Raw genomic sequence first — 16,335 nt, 5'->3', positions numbered from 1 at the left:
ACAGAGAATTCCAAATGTTTATACAGATTACACAGACTTAATGACTGCAATTTCTTTTGACTTGCTGATGTGAACTCCTTGTTTCCTTCTGACTGCTGTCTAGTACATGTAAAGTGAACCCCTAATAGTAATAGCTCGCTTAATAAGTTCACAGTTTTCATAGATAATGTGTGGTATTTTCATGCTGATTCGGTTTGCCACCTTTGGGAGCAGAAGCTGAAGCGAAACAAGAAAGAGTGTGGCAGAAAGATACAAGAATTGTAGGGAGAGTTGGCTTCTGCCGCAGAGGAGTGCCAGAAACTGGTGAGAAAGGTTTTCAGGAAATTTAATGTTTGTACAACTATTGAAGTTTTTTCTACAGAAAAAAAATAGAGAATGAATTAATTTGTGTTTTGATAGCAATTCGGCCCAATATTTGGCTAGGCCCAAACGTTCATCCATCTGGCCTTCCAAGTTTAAGGATTTGATTTAGTTCTTCATTGTTGTCGTAAGGATTGTAAACATATTAAAACCTTGTAGTTATTTTCATCCTTCACGTTTCAAGAGACAAAGGAAAGAGGACAACTATAATGTGATTATGAGAAGTGGGAAGACATATATTCGCATATTCCTAGAATAAATTTGTAGCATAGAATTTCACCATTTCATAAAACTAATAGTGCTTGAAACTTGAAAGTGATTGGTTTTGAGTACAAGGCCTATTCTGTCATACGTGCACTACTTTATGTGAACAGTGAACTCTAATGAAGTCTTTGAAGCCAATGTTTTGTTTTCAAGTAATAACTAATTGATGTAAGCTATATTGTTGTCTTTGGAACTCTTGCTATATTGTTGTCTTGGAGACCTTTCGTGCAAGTATTATCCAACAAAGCACACGATAAAACACAAAGAATCCCAACATTATTCCCACATTCATCCACCTGTTATCCCTTTCGAGTCCTCTACTCTTCAACACATCAAATCCAGTGATCAGACACTGTGATCCCTCTATTTGATGTGAGAAACACTCATTTCTAACATTCCAATACTCATTTGTGAGGAGTGCATCCAAAGGGTACCTATAGAGAGACACATAGTACATGAAAAGCCAATACTTTGGGATGCTCTCCTTTGGTATGAAGTATCCAGAGAAGAGGAAGAAGGCTCCAAGAACTGTGCAGATGAGGGAGTTACCTGAAATGAAATCAGGAGATACTGCACTTAAGAAGAGTACCAAAGAACTTGCCATGAGCACAATGAGCCAAACCACTAAAGTGAAGAAGGTGAAGGCAGAAAGGGAAGGGTTTAGTCCTACAAGCCAATACACAGGAACAGCAAAAAGTATAGATACCACAAACAAGAATAGAAGGAAGACAAATGTGTTGGCTATCATGTAAGAGGAAATCCTATAGGCTCCCCTTGAGGCTTCTTTCATCAGAACAATCCTCTCTTGAAGGTATATTGGAAGTGCTTCAACTGTAGAAGAGAGGAGAAAACTAAGACTAAATGCAAATAGACCTAACCTTTCAGCAGCTCCTCCTTCATCCCTTCTTATCTTTATGTAAACACTTCCTAGCCCAAAGCCACCAACTAGTGCTTGCATTGTTCTGGCCAGGAAAAGCTGCTTTGTTCTATAGATGATCTTCCAAAATCTTGAGCAGAGAAACAATATCTCAATCAAGTTTGCATAACAAAGACTGCCATAACTTTCCTTGTTACATTGTGATCGGAGAATTTGGACTCCACAGTTTTCTTCCTCTGGCCACATGAGGTTTGGAAATGGCTCCTTTTCCTCAATGGTGCAAGTGTCATATTTGGAATCAGAACCTTCCAACCCACGTATAATTTCCATGGAGAACTCTAAAGCATTCAGTTGTGTTGGAATTTGAAATCCCAGTTTACTTATGGTTTCCTCTAGCTGTTCTAGGCTACCATTATGAACAACTGAACCATGAGAGAGGATCAAGAACTTGGAAATATACTGCAATATTCTATAGCTGGGTTGGTGGATTGAAAGAACCACTGTCCTTTGCTTTGCTTTAGCAATTGATGACAGAAGCTCTATGACTTGCAAAGCTGAAGTACTGTCTAGACCTGATGTTGGCTCATCTAGGAGCAAAATTGGAGGATTGTGAATCATATCAACTCCAATAGACACCCTTTTCCTCTCTCCACCGGATATCCCTCTATTCTCTTCATCCCCAACAAAACTATTTGCAACATGAAAAAGGCCTAGCTCTTGCAACAAGCTTTCTACCCTCCTCTCTCTATCCTTTGGTGTCATTTCTTTTAGCCTAAACTTTGCACTATACATCAAAGTTTCTTTGACTGTTAGCATGGGAAGCAAATTGTCCACTTGTGCCACAAAGCCACATGTCTTCCTCAACTGAGCTGGACTAGTCATAGGCTGATCATTGATTGAGACACTTTTAGGATCAAAATCTTCATCTTTTACCCTTCCGGAAATGATTCGCAGAAGGGTAGACTTTCCTGTGCCACTAGGACCAACAACAGCAACAACCTCAGAACTTCTGGCAACAAAAGAGACTGACTTGAGTATGTTTACAGGCTTTGGGTTTTGAGTCAGGTGGAAAAATGATAAGGGAGTGGTCTTGTGAGGAAGCAAAGTGTAGGAGAGATTTCTCACAGAAAGTTTGTTTGCAGTTCTGAATTGATGAAGTGATGTTGGTGGTGAATGGTAGAAAGAGGAAGAAGGACTATTGGACTCTTCAGGAGAATTAGAAGTTGAAAAGAGTATCAAAGAGTCATCTTCTGTGCTGGATAGTCTAGGTGGCTTCAGGCATGCTGCCATTGTGTTGATTTGTGTATTCTGTGGGAGAAAAGTGAGATTAAGTAGGCTAGATTTTATGGGAGAATGTTCAAGTTGAGAAGAAATGGAAGTTGCAACAACCATGTTGACAGTTATGTAGTTGTAGGTGCTGACATGTTTGGTAGTGGTAGGTTATCGATCTGAGACATTTAACTCATCAAGTGAAGCATTTGGACTATTTTTACGTGCATTCCCATGACATTATTTCATTAACTTATTAACCAATTTTCGTGCTAGGTTTGAAATTCTCTCAAATCTGAACTTTGAACAGAGAAAACAAAAGAGGAAAGTTATGCAAACTTGAAATGCAATAATCAGTAATATAATTGATATGTATCATACTAGTTTTTTGATTGGGACATCTAGTTGGTTTTGTTAGGTGAATCCATTGCAGATCATTACTATAGGGACAAGTTTTTGAACCATGTGAAATAAGCAGAATTATGATGCAAATGCAAGGTTCTAGAGTAATATAATAGAGCAGAATTATGATATTAATTTGGAACGGTCTGCTGCTCTAATTTTATAAAATAAAAATATCATTTAATTTCATTATTTACATTTTCAACATATGGAAGGCATAATTTCTTTGTTTAAAAACAAAAATAAAAATACACGAACAAGGAATGATAAACTTCCTCGTTATCCTTTTTTTAAGGCTGTAATTATTATCACTTACAACTAATTAAAAGCACAAAAGATACAACAAAGCTCATGGTGAGTAAATGTCGAGTTTCGAACTACTATTGCTCTATCGTTGTGCTTGAAAATGAACCTCATATTTGGATTAATTAAAATATTTTTTAACAGCGTTTTGAGATACTTTTTTTTAAAAAAAATAATTATTTCTTATAATCAAACATGAGCCTCATGCTTTACTTAAGTTAATTTTAGGTGTCAATCATAGCATACTTGAGGTCGTTGCTTTGGGCATCCAAGGTTTTTACTGGGACACCCAACAACAAAAGTGAAAGAACTAAAATGTCATTCACCTTTTGCTTATAAAAAAATCAAAGTGACTCGTCCGTATAAGTCATTGTTCCTCCTCCGCTTTCGTTCTTTTTCTTTCCTTGGTATTCTTCCTCTTCCTATGCCACTTTCCTCTTCTTATGCCGCTTCTATTCTTCTTCTTCCTCTTGGCTGTGTCGTTTCCCTCCATTCGTGCTTCTTCTTCTTCCTTCGTGGGTGTTGGTCCTCCGTTCGTGCTGCTTCTTTTTCCTTTCGTCTTCTTCGTTCTCCTTCGAGGTAATTATTCTTCTTCCTTTCATGTTCTTCTTTCTTCTTCTTATTTGTGCATTGTAATGCTGCTCCGTTTGTGTTCTTTGTGCTGGTTTTCCTGACGATTTTATGTTAAAAAGTCATACAAATTTTCAATCCGTATGAATATGGATTGGTAATCCGTATTGGTTTTTTTTATTATTTAGTTTTTAAATTCTTGTAATTGTAAATTTATTTTGTGATTTATTTTTTGTTTGTTATGTTTTAGTAAATTTTTTGAATTGTTAATTTATTATTTTATAGTGTTATATTTGTACTGGTGAATAAAATAGATTAAAAAATAGATTGGTGGAAAAAATTTTAAAAAATAAAAGAATTCTAAAATTGTTAGTTATTTTTAAAAAAAGGTTGCAAAAATAAAATAAAACATTTTAAAATTGTTAGTTAGTTAAAAAAAAGATTGAAACCATATTTGATTTTTTTTTAAGTTGTTAGTTATTGTTAAAAAATGATTGAAAAAAATTTAAAATTGTTAGGTAGTTAAAAAATTGAAACCATATTTGAAATAATTTTAAAATTGTTAGCTATTGTTAAAAAATGATTGAAAAAAATTTAAAATATTTTAAAATTGTTAGTTAGTTAAAAAAAAGATTGAAAGCATATTTGAAAAAATTTTAAAATTGTTAGTTAGTTAAAAAAAGATTGAAACCAGATTTGAAAAAATTTTAAAATTGTTAGTTATTGTTAAAGAATGATTGAAAAAAGTTAAAATATTTTAAAATTGTTAGTAAGTTAAAAAAGATTGAAACCATATTTATTTTTTTAAAAAAATTGTTAGTTATTGTTAAAAAATGATTTTAAAAAATTAAAATATTTTAAAATTGTTAGTTAGTTAAAAAAAGATTGAAAGCATATTTGAAAAAATTTTAAAATTGTTAGTTATTGTTAAAAAATAATTGAAAAAAAAATAAAATATTTTAAAATTGTTAGTTAGTTGAAAAAAAAGACTAAAACTATATTTGAAAAAATTTTAAAATTGTTAGTTAGAAAATGATTGAAAAAAAATTTAAAATATTTTAGAATTGTTAGTCAGTTAAAAAAAATATTGAAACCATATTTGAAAAAATTATTGAAACCAATATTGTTAGTTACAAAAATTAGGAAACCATATTTTTAAAAAATAATTGAAAACACTATTGTTAGTTAGTATTTTAAAAAAAAAATGAAACAAAAATTCAAAATATTTTAAAAAATATTGTGCTGATAATGGTTAGAACGAGAGGTGTTGGTCGTGCTTTAGGTCGAGCAATAGGAAAAGTCTGAGAGCGGCGACTGACGATGATAATGATGCCTCTAGCGGCGAAGGCCTATCGCATTTGCCCGTAGGCAGCGACATCATGAGCGTGTTGTTGAGGATCCTCCTACGGTCACAGAGGAATTGAATGAGAGTAGGAAACACCTATTGAAGAAGTTGTTACTGGTATTTACGGTTTTCCAGGAGGACCCTATGACACATCAGTTCTGAGAGATTTTGAAAATCAATTTGCTCTGAGAGTCTGGAATGGAGAGGTATCTAATTGTTAAAAAATATAAAGCACATAGTTTACAACTTAATTTTTTTTTACATGATCGATATTATTGTTTCCATGAATGTCTTGAACTAAAGCTATCTTCCCATGGAAGGAAGATGCACTACTAGGCTTCCACATCGTGCTATCTACATTGGTTATTTAAAAACTGATGTAGTACATGACGCGATGACATTTTTGAAATTAATACCAAGTATATAGAGTTTTTAACAACAGTTTTTATAAAACCGCCTTTGATGTGTAGGTTACAAAGGCGATTTTATAAAAACCGTCTTTGTTCATGTATAAACTACTACGGTTTTGTTAATCACTCGTCTGTGAAGAATTTCCATTTTTATTGGATTATTTTCACTTTCAAATCTCTCTCTCTCTATCCCTCCCTTAAACCCACCCCTCTCCTCTTGCCATGCCAGCCTCTCCTTCAGGTTTTCATTCATTCATTCATTCCTCTCTAAAACCCTCACTCCTCCAATGCCAACCCTATGCTTCCAATTCCCACAATTTCTCCTCTTATCACAACTATTCTCTTAATTTCTCTTTTTGTTTCTTTTTTTTGGTAGATAACCGAACTAGATGGAGGAAGCGCAAGAGAGATTCGCAAATCAGTCGGCGCCACCAGAAGCACAAGGAGGAGGAGGAGGACGACGACGACGAAAACCCCAATGCGGAGGAAGACCTCACCAAACACAACTACGATTTGGAAGACCAAATGCACCACAACCACCCTAATTCGCAACCTCACATGGAGACGGAGGTCCTCTCCGACCACGGCGTTCAGATTTTTCAGTTCCCAACGGTGATGAAGCGCTCTGTGAACTGCCCTCACTCCTCCATCACCGCAATTGTTGCTCTGGAGCGTGCCCTCAAGTCCGGAGAGAACAAGGCTCCAAGCGCTCTCGCTGCTCCGGTTCTCGAGAATGTGTCTCATGGCCAACTTCAAGCACTGTTGTTTGTTCCCTCCGATAGCTTTGCTTTCGACGGTGATTCCTCTTTTGTCATCACTCCCCCTCCCATTTTGGAAGGTCGTGGCATTGTTAAGCGCTATGGAACTAAGGCTCTTGTAGTTCCAATGCATTCAAGTGAATTGAATTTCCATCTTGTGTTTGTTTGGCTTCAGTTTCGTGTTTCAGGTTTAGACACTTTGAGTTGATGTTTAATTTTGGTTTGGGGTTTATATGAGCAGATTGGTTTTTGCCTGCCACGGTGCACAGGTTGGAGAGGCAAGTGGTGCTGCATTTCAAACCTACTTAAAAATCTGCTTAATTTGTTGTTTTGTAATTTGAAATCTTATGAACCCTTATTCTAAATTTAAATTGTTTTTTTGATTTCAAATTTTATATTGTACTGCAGAGTGTCTTACCCGGCATTCTTCAAGGGGACAAGTCAGACTCCCTCTTGTACGGCTCTGTTGACAATGGAAAGAAAATTTGCTGGAATGAAGATTTTCATTCTAAGGTAAGGAAGAAGGGTGTGGCAATTTAACTTTAGGTAGATTGTCTGATTTGAGTTGTAAGCATTTTACTGAATACTTACTATGGGTGAATTTAAATTGTAAGAAAATTTGTTGGTAGGTGAAAGAAAATAAGTATGTTCTAATTTTAAATTGCATTATATGTGAAGTGTAACTGCACTTTCTTTTTGCCCTGTGTTCTTTATCAATTGGTATTTTTTTTGTATCTCCTGTGTTCCATATCAGATGAATTTTTGTCTTCTAAGCTTGTTTATGTTATTAGGTGACAGAGGCTGCCAAACAACTTTGCTTACAATTGCTTCACCGGCACAATTCCAGAGGAATGGGCTTCTCTAAACATAACTTCAATGTGACTGTGGGTTATTTCTAACTACTGCAAACTTTTCATTGTATCATTCTTATTTTATAGTAATTACATATTGAAGTACAACTGTATGCCACTCTCTTCTTGTGAATTGCCTTGTTCTGTGTAATGTAACTTAGTTGTGTATGTGTAATATGTTTGTGAATGAATTATGTTTGGAAATGTCGTTTTCCATTTGACTATGAATGTGACTTGTGTATGTTGAGACGAATATGATATATTGATATGTGATGCATGATGCATATGTGTATGAGATGAGGATGAAGTGATGTCACGGTACATGAGTAAGATTTGAAATGTTAAGGGAACCTACATGTGGGATAGGATTCTTCAAGTGATGTGCATAAGTTTTTTAACGGGAGATAAGACTTTGTTGTTTCCTATAACTAATTTTAACTTTCTATTGATGTGGCAATATAATGGGTGTCTGTGGAAGGGTGGAAGGTTGAGGCTGGAGAAGGCCAAAGAAGACTATCTTGTGCGTTTGAAGAGAGAATGGGAACAAGGCGCTCTAGATGATGCTACTCAAAAACCACCCACTGCTGCTTCTGAGTAGGAAATGCCCAACACCACACAACCTTCCAAGTCAAATACCAAACACCTCAATATTTTCTTTCCCAGATTGAGAAAGGTCACTTATTTAGGTGTTTGTTTATCATGTCTTCATTTTTTAGAATATGCATTTCTTTCCCATGAGCCCAGCTGCTTCAAACAAATTTGGAACACCAAAACCCACAGCTACTATTTTCCATTTCTGCAAGCACCTCTGATACATCACGTATCATCTTATCTCTTATATTTATAATTCTATGCAATTCCCATATTCTATGTCCAAGCCTGAAGCCATTAGACATGATCTTTTTTGAAATATCTTTCAAATTTGCTCACTGACTCTAAATTTTATGTTGGATAGGATACATTCACAAGGTGCTTCAAGTCAAATCCTCCAGAACCTTGGAACTGTAATGTTTATTTGTTTCATTTGTGGTGCTGTGGAGTTGTGGTTCAATATTTGATTTTGTTCCCTATTAGGTTAGTTTATTCCTTTTCTATACATACTTACATGTTATGCATGATGTGATAGTACTTCTGAAATAATTCAATCAGAGTTTGCCTAGCTAATTTCCAATGCTACATTTGCTTGTTATATGCATCAAGATTGGCGGCATTTTAGAAAAAAAGTTATTAGGATATTATTTGAACTTTAGTTTCAATTAAACTAAATTTCCTTTTCCTCGTGTATGTAATCATTAAAAAATAGAACCAATTTGATTTAGAAACCAATCCCCATGTTTGGAATTCATTAAAAATGAATTGAATTCATGTTATCTTGCTAATTTTCCTCTTTTACCCTTCAAATAATATGATTTCTCTATAATGAGGACAATGTTGTCAATTTAAATAGTTAAAACTTAAATCAAATCAAACCAAATTTGAGCAGATTTCTACATATACTCAACTAAAATCACAAAGATTTCAAAATCAAAGCAACTCCTTTTGAAAAAAGAATTTCATGTATAAATCATGAATTTTTAAATTTTGTGACTTCAAATGTAATGTTTGTGTTTGGCCTATTAGTCCCTCTTTTATGCTTTTCATGTTAATGTCCTGGCCATGTGATGTGTCCTATTTGACTTTGCAGGATTCTAGTGTTGCCATTAGGATGGATTATATTTCTTTCAGCCTTCATTCCAGTGCACTCCCTCCTGAAAGGAAATGATGATGTGAGGAAAACGATTGAGGTATCAATTCAGATTATTCTTGCTATTTTCCCCCATTGAATTATTTTTAACATAGATTTCTGTTTCTCTATAGTATGCACTAGGAAGGCTGCATTTACTGTCTATTATAATTTCTACCAGTTTATAATTTTAAGACCTCTTTGAACTTTGAACCAAGTCCATAAAAAGTAAAAGAGAGGCTTCAACTTTCTGATTTAGCTTATCTTAAAACGCAAAATGATCATTACGAAGGAGGTTTGAGACTTGGTGTGAATCGTTTGTGTTCTACATATTATTTGTATTTTGTTTTTTAGTATTATCATTACAAAGGAGGTTTGAGACTTGGTGTGAATCGAGCTACTGCTCTTAATCCACTTTTATTGTAGTGTTTTAGTCAGCCTTCACTTCATTTGTTTTAATTTTAAACACCTATGGTCTGAGGTCAATTTTTGTTGCCTCATCTATCTTGAAAAGCATTGCTTTTGTCATATGCTTTATCTTTTTAATTTCTATTAATTTTACTATCATATTTGAAGGATTTTTTAGAACTGCAGAAGATGAAAGGGGAAGGGACTTAGTTGGTGAGGATTAGTTTTGGGTGGGAGAAACTCGACTCTCTTTTTCCTGGGGCAGTCATTCTTGTAGATTTTGCCCTCATTCATTCTGAATTCTGATACCACACTGGTGCAGATTAACCATTAGGGATTCATTCAATAAAAAACTCATTCTGTTCTAGTTTCTAATCTAGTTTCTATCAAAGACAAAGAACATAGATTTAGGCTTGATTGCATCGCATATCTAGGCAAATGGAAATTTTTTTAGATATTCGAACGCTTAATTTTAGGTCTAAACAAAATCATTACATGTCTCCCAGAATTTTGGATTAGAAACATAATCACATAATGATGGAGACAATCTAATAGTGTAAATAAAATAACACCTAAGTAAGATAAACTCAAGCCCAAATACAGCCATGCGCATGGGGATATGTGGACATTATTGCATAGCCCTGGGATGGGACTAAAATATAAAATAATGCCAAAATAAAAATTTCTTATCTTGACTACGATCAATTTTGGAACCAACCTATAATTGTGAGTATAGTGCAGAATGTAGAAAATATTTGCTCTTTACTTTACACTTTAGATTTCTTGTTGCTATTTGCATAAAGTGTTGTCTGTTGATGCAAGATCCAACTATGAGGATTTACTTCAATCAACTAATAAATAGTGCTCCTCTCTGTTGTTGCTTCTTTGCCAAGGAAATGCATTATCACCAATATTTGCACTTACCAAAATCTGTATGTACTCATAATGGTAAATTGTTGTTTTATAAGTTATGTAAAATGCATTTTCAGTGCAATGATTTTGATTTTTAAATTGCTCTATTGATTTATTATGTATACATACATAATCATTTAATTATATAGAATGTATTCTTGCCTTTGCATTATTTCTAATTATGTATAAATATATTAGTTCTAAATTATTTGACTCGGTTTTTACATGTTACATATAAACCTTTGCAGGTGAAATCCATACCTTTCATTGGAACTGGAAAGCACAAATATATTTTTCAAAATATTAAAGTTCCTCCTCTCCCTGTGCATTTTTGTGATTGTGAGGAGCATTGTAAGCCTTTTGTCCTTGAAAGAGAAAAGCTATCTATTGATAGGGCAGCTAAAAGTGGTGGAATAAATGATGAAGAGATTAGCATAATGAATGTTGTGATGAACAAACTATTTGGAAAAGAATAGGTTTCCAATGCCAAGAACCTTGGAGAGGAAAAGGATTCTTTTGAATCACCTGATGCTTTACATTCTGATGAATGCAAAGATAGTGCAACAGATGAAGATGATCTCATTATTAGTGTGGAGACAAAGAAAAATAAAATAGCTTTAACAGAGGAAAAGGAACTTCAAAGGATCTTGGAAAACTAGGTATTTATTTTCTTTTTCTGGGTTGGGGTGGGGGGAGTTTAATAAATTAAGGTCTAAGTGGTAATGCATGTTTCCTTTTATCAAGGAGTAGGTAGTCTATTCTATCTAATTGTTGTATTCAATCTTTAGGAATCATGGTTTAATAAAAGAAAAATTGCTAAAGAAGAACCCAACAAGCAGCTCTCTTCTTGGGAGTAAAACTTACAGTTTTCTTGTATAAGTACTAAAATTTATAATGGGGTTATAAGGGACCTAGTGAATAATTTAATCTAATATAAATTAATATTCTATTGTACATGAGCATGAATGCATGGTTTGGATTAATTCTTTTTGAATTTTTTTCAACATGGAAAAGTTAAATGTGTGAACCACAACAGGGAAGGCCAAGGTGATGGGAACAATAATAGGAATTGGTAGGTCAATGTTCCTGACATTTTTCAAAGGGCAAGAGATTAACATTAAGAGTTTTTGTACTAATCTTTTGCAAAAGAATGAGCAAGTAGTAGCTTTGCATTATTGACTTTGGTAAAAAAATTCTGGGAGTTTTATGTGGTTTTAGAAGCTGCTTCAGTTTTGCATTATGGCTCATCATTCAGGTACCTACTCTCCTATTTTATCATTACATATTTGTGAAGTTTGTGGTTTCATTTTGGATTTCTTTTGTTATTGATCACCACATGTGACAGTCCAAGATGAGTAAAGAATAGCCAAGTCATCACTCAAGCACTGCATTGATGTCCTTGATGGCTGCAATACAAGCCACATCTTTTGCCCTTTATGTTAAGAAGGATTGGAGCCAATGGAAGTTGGGTTCGAGTATTAGGATTCTAACTGTGGCTTATAAGGAAATGTGCTAATTTATTTTATAGTAATAGGTAAATGACCACTTATGTAGAAGATAGTGTCAATTTAGTCCTTAAAGGAAAAAAATTTCAAAATGCATTCTACATCAGTTTTGTGATGACCGTCGTAGAATTAAAAGCATTCTACATCGGTTGCGCATGTGACCATCGTAGAATGAAATGCTTTCTACATCGGTCCTTCTGATGTGATCATCTTAGAAATATATACATTCTAAGACAGTCTGAGGGACCGTCGTAGAATAGCTATCCCTTTTTTACGATGCGGTCTATGACAACGGTCATAAATCGATGTAGAACGCCCCATTTAACTGATGTAGAAAACTACTACTGTAGTAGTGATGGCTAAGTTTGGGAGGCATGCTCTAGAGATCGAAGGCCTTGTGGCTGCTAGCGGACTAAGTCTTTTGATCGCATGTTCCCTAAATACGGGCGATCAAGGACTAATGTCTGCTTTTGTGGAACGCTAACATATGGAAACTAGTAGTTTCCATTTGCCTGTCAAAGAGGTGACTATCACCTTGGATGATGTGGTGTCGTTGCTACATTTGCTTATCGTAGGGGCTTTCCACAGCTTCAAGCAACTTCATGTCAACGACACTATCGATATGTTGGTGGAATTACTCGAGGTCAGCACTGCAGAGGTGAGAATGGAGACGATTCAATGCTATGGATCTTATGTTCGACTATTGTGGCTACGAGACGTGTATCAAAAGAAAATTGACGCATGTCACTAGATTGTACCAACGCGAGCGTATTTGTTGCATCTGCTTGGATGCACACTATTTGATAACAAGAGTGTCACACACATGCACGTGGTATTCTTGGATGTACTGCGTGACTTGACGCAGAATGGGACTTACGCTTGGGGCACTGCTGCACTTGTGCACATGTATGATAATTTAAATGAGGCGTCAAAGAGCACGGTGAGGCAGCTTGCAGGATATATCACTCCATTACAGGTTAGTTCAGATGTTAATAAAATATTATTTCATTAGCGTTGGTTATTACATGTTGTCGATTATTTTAATGAATATGTTTGAAAATTTATCTAGTGTTGGATCTACGAGCATTTCTCATTCGTTGGTTCCACCCTAGCTACCAAGGATTATGATGAAAGGAGACCGCGTGCATGCCAATGGACCTCGTGCAAGGCGCTGCCTGTGTCGACGTATCGTAGGCGTTTGGATAGACTGACCCCTGATGTAGTGGGATGGATTCCATATGGTGACCACCATTCATTTAGAGAATTTGAGGTCATCTCGTTGCTTTTCGGCCATCTCAAATGGGGTCCTTTGACAATCATTCACCAACCGGAGAGGATTGTATGATAGTTTGGATAAGTCCAGACTATTCCACCACATCATACTACGCCTTCGGTTTCTGTTGAAGAAATGGATGATAGATGGATGCAGTTCGGTGACTACATTGCACCTGTAAGGCAAATCTATGCAGTGCTTGTAACACCCTGAAATATTATTAGCAATTATAATTGATGTTTGATTTTATTTGTTGTGTTATTTTATCTGTTTTATTTTCAAGAAGGTTAGTTTATTTATTAGAGGGGTGTGGGTAGTTAAGACTTTAGCTTCTCAAAGAAGCCTCTCAAGGAAGCTTCACAAAGAAGCCTCACGAGAAAGCTTCTCAAGGAAGCTGCCTGAAGCCGTCCTGGTAAAAGTGCCCTCCTGCATTCGTTAACCGTTGGATCTTCTCAAAATTTGGTCTGTAGGTTCATAGGACAAATGTTCATGATCTGACCGTTGCAATCTGCGATATGTCTTTTGGTATGTGAGAAACTCTTCTTTTCCCGAGAGCAGAAACACTTGAGTGTTTCAAGTCTTATTTTTCGTGTAGCCTTGGAAAACAGCCATTCCTTTCTCCATCTTTCTTACAAAACCCTTCCCCAACGTCCCAAGCTTCTTCTTCACCACCCACAACCACTAGTAGTCACCACGAACCACCGTAGTTCCCCTTCATCTGGAGAGTTGTTCTACATGAGGATGATGCTTTCCTCCGCTAAAGGGTCACAATCTTATAAAGATATTAGAACAGTAGACAATGTTGTCTACCATACATTTAGAGAAGCATGCTTTGCAAAAGGTTTCCTAGGAAGTGATCAAGAATTTGTTGGTGCTTTACAAGAGGCTAACACTTGGGGAACTCCACACTTCCTAAGAAAGTTATTTGTCAAGCTGCTATTTATGAATACCATGGATAGACCAGAATATGTGTGGGAACAAACTTGGTGATGGATGATAGATGATATTGTATTTAATCACAGAAAACAAGGTAATTTCATAAATCCTAAATAACTACATAGCATTCATAGGAAACAACCTACTTGCTAACAGTGTGATTATTTGACTATTCATAGGCATTCAACTCACTGACAAAGAAACAATGCACCTTTGTTTGACTCAAATTGAAAATCTACTACAAGGCAATAGGAAAAGCCTACGAGATTTCCCTTCAATGCCATACCCAATAGGCTATGCTGCCAACCCACACCAAAATAGGCTCATCTACAATGAAATGGCTTATGACAATGAAGTTTTGACCGCCGAATTTAACAGATGCTATCACTCACTAATAGGTACGTACACCACATTTTAGTTTTAACTTACAGAATATTCATTCCCAACAATCCATACTATTAATTCAAGATGTATACATTACTAATTTCATATGAGCAGGCTTCTATTTTTTATAAGATTATGCATATTGTTGCAAGTCAATTAGGGGGAGTTTATTTTCTCTATGGATATGGTGGGACCGGCAAGACCTTTATGTGGAAAACTTTATCATCTGTTGTACGATCCAATGAAGGCATTGTTTTAACAGTGGCTTCCAGTGGGATTGCTTCATTATTGTTGCCTGGAGGTAGAACAACACATTCTAAGTTTGCTATACTAGTGCCTACAACACGAAATTCAACATGCAATATTCATCAGGGGAGCGACTTGGCTGAATTGTTGCAGATAACAAAATTAATAATTTGGGACGAAGCTCCAATGTGTCACAAATTTATTTTTGAAGCAATTGACAAAAGCTTAAAAGACATCATGCACAACGACAGACCTTTTGGGGGAAAGGTTATTGTTTTCGGTGGTGATTTTCGGCAAATACTACCTGTTGTGCCAAGAGGTAATCACTCTGATATTGTCCATGCATCTCTAAATGCATCATACATTTGGGATTATTGTGAAATTCTAAAATTGACAAAAAAACATGCGGTTGCAATCCATGAACTCAAACAGTTTTCTGATTGGCTACTAGACATAGGTGATGGCAAACTTGGCCAACCTAACGATGGATATAGCAAAATAATCATCCTATAAGAGTTTCTTATAATGGATTTTGATGATTCTATCCAAGCAATTGTTGACACAACATATCCAGATTTATTACAAAACTACAACAACGCAGATTTCTTGCAAAAGAGAGCTATTCTAGCCTCTACAAAAGATGTTGTTGACAAAATAAATGACTATGTCTTGTCTTTGATTCTCGATGACGAGAAAGAGTATTATAGTGCTGATATTGTTGACAAATCTGATGAACTACTCAATCCTACTTTTGGAGTACTAACACCTGAGTTTCTGAACTCCTTGAAAACATCAGGGATACTTAATCACAAGCTAAGAATCAAGATTAGTACTCCCATCATACTACTACGAAATTTGGACCAGGCATATGGTTTATGCAATGGAACTCAGCTTATTGTCATCAAACTTGGTACCAATGTAGTTGAAGCAGAGGTAATAACTGAACCCAATATAGGTCATAGGACATACATACCAAGAATGAATATGTCTCCTTCTGATTCTCCATGGCCATTCAAACTAATTAGAAGACAGTTTCCATTCATGGTTTCATTTGCAATGACCATAAACAAGTCTCACAGTCCTTAGCACATGTTGGTTTGTATTTGCCAAAGCCAGTATTTTGTCATGGCCAACTATATGTTACACTTTCACGAGTGCAAAGCAAAAAAGGACTACATATTCTTATTCATGATAATCAATGTATTGCAAGAAATACTACCGTCAATGTAGTATACAAAGAAGTATTTGTAAACTTATAAACAAGTGTGCTTCCCAAATTGGTATAGTTTCAAGTCCTGCATTCTCAACCTACTACATTTTCCTTGGATTTCATTTTTAACACGTCAATATTTAATTATATCACTACCACTAAAGTATATTGATTTAAAATGTCTACTTTTCATGTGCATATTGTTGTATATAGTACCATTGTTGTACTTATGATTATTAAATGATCACTAACCGTGTCCACAAATCTAATCAACTCATTCATCTCTGTTTATTGTGCAACCTCTCTTTCATTACAACAACAACACATTG

General features: G+C 35.3%; 4 protein-coding genes across 4 annotated transcripts; 3 read left to right on the top strand and 1 right to left on the bottom strand.

Annotated features, from left to right (window-relative positions):
* Positions 1-572: 572 nt before the first annotated feature.
* On the bottom strand, positions 573-2,836 carry LOC114419887 (ABC transporter G family member 23-like). The gene has a single exon (XM_028385685.1). The coding sequence runs from the start codon at positions 2,789-2,791 to the stop codon at positions 824-826; it is 1,968 nt and encodes a 655-aa protein (XP_028241486.1). The 5' UTR covers positions 2,792-2,836; the 3' UTR covers positions 573-823.
* A 3,166-nt stretch (positions 2,837-6,002) lies between these two features.
* Positions 6,003-6,828, top strand: LOC114418411 (SWI/SNF complex subunit SWI3C-like). Its single transcript, XM_028383727.1, has 2 exons — positions 6,003-6,041; positions 6,177-6,828. The coding sequence occupies exons 1-2, from the start codon at positions 6,023-6,025 to the stop codon at positions 6,764-6,766; spliced, it is 609 nt and encodes a 202-aa protein (XP_028239528.1). The 5' UTR covers positions 6,003-6,022; the 3' UTR covers positions 6,767-6,828.
* Positions 6,829-12,331: 5,503 nt separating this feature from the next.
* On the top strand, positions 12,332-13,452 carry LOC114417841 (protein MAIN-LIKE 2-like). The gene is made up of 2 exons (XM_028382873.1): positions 12,332-12,933; positions 13,027-13,452. Exons 1-2 carry the CDS (start codon positions 12,781-12,783, stop codon positions 13,300-13,302), a joined length of 429 nt encoding a protein of 142 aa, XP_028238674.1. The 5' UTR covers positions 12,332-12,780; the 3' UTR covers positions 13,303-13,452.
* A 1,869-nt stretch (positions 13,453-15,321) lies between these two features.
* On the top strand, positions 15,322-15,882 carry LOC114420725. The gene has a single exon (XM_028386542.1). The coding sequence runs from the start codon at positions 15,322-15,324 to the stop codon at positions 15,880-15,882; it is 561 nt and encodes a 186-aa protein (XP_028242343.1).
* Positions 15,883-16,335: the final 453 nt, after the last annotated feature.

This window comes from Glycine soja, chromosome 7 (genome assembly GCF_004193775.1).
Source record: "Glycine soja cultivar W05 chromosome 7, ASM419377v2, whole genome shotgun sequence".
NCBI classification, from domain to species: Eukaryota; Viridiplantae; Streptophyta; class Magnoliopsida; order Fabales; family Fabaceae; genus Glycine; species Glycine soja.
This window is presented reverse-complemented; position numbering and strand designations above follow the sequence as displayed.

Bases quoted from the DNA above. Each gene is read 5' to 3' on its own strand.
- LOC114419887 (XM_028385685.1), bottom strand. From the start codon at position 2,791: ATGGCAGCATGCCTGAAGCCACCTAGACTATCCAGCACAGAAGATGAC.
- LOC114417841 (XM_028382873.1), top strand. From the start codon at position 12,781: ATGCACGTGGTATTCTTGGATGTACTGCGTGACTTGACGCAGAATGGG. The intron at 12,934-13,026 runs GTTAGTTCAGAT...AAATTTATCTAG, and splicing joins GATATATCACTCCATTACAG to TGTTGGATCTACGAGCATTT.
- LOC114420725 (XM_028386542.1), top strand. From the start codon at position 15,322: ATGGATTTTGATGATTCTATCCAAGCAATTGTTGACACAACATATCCA.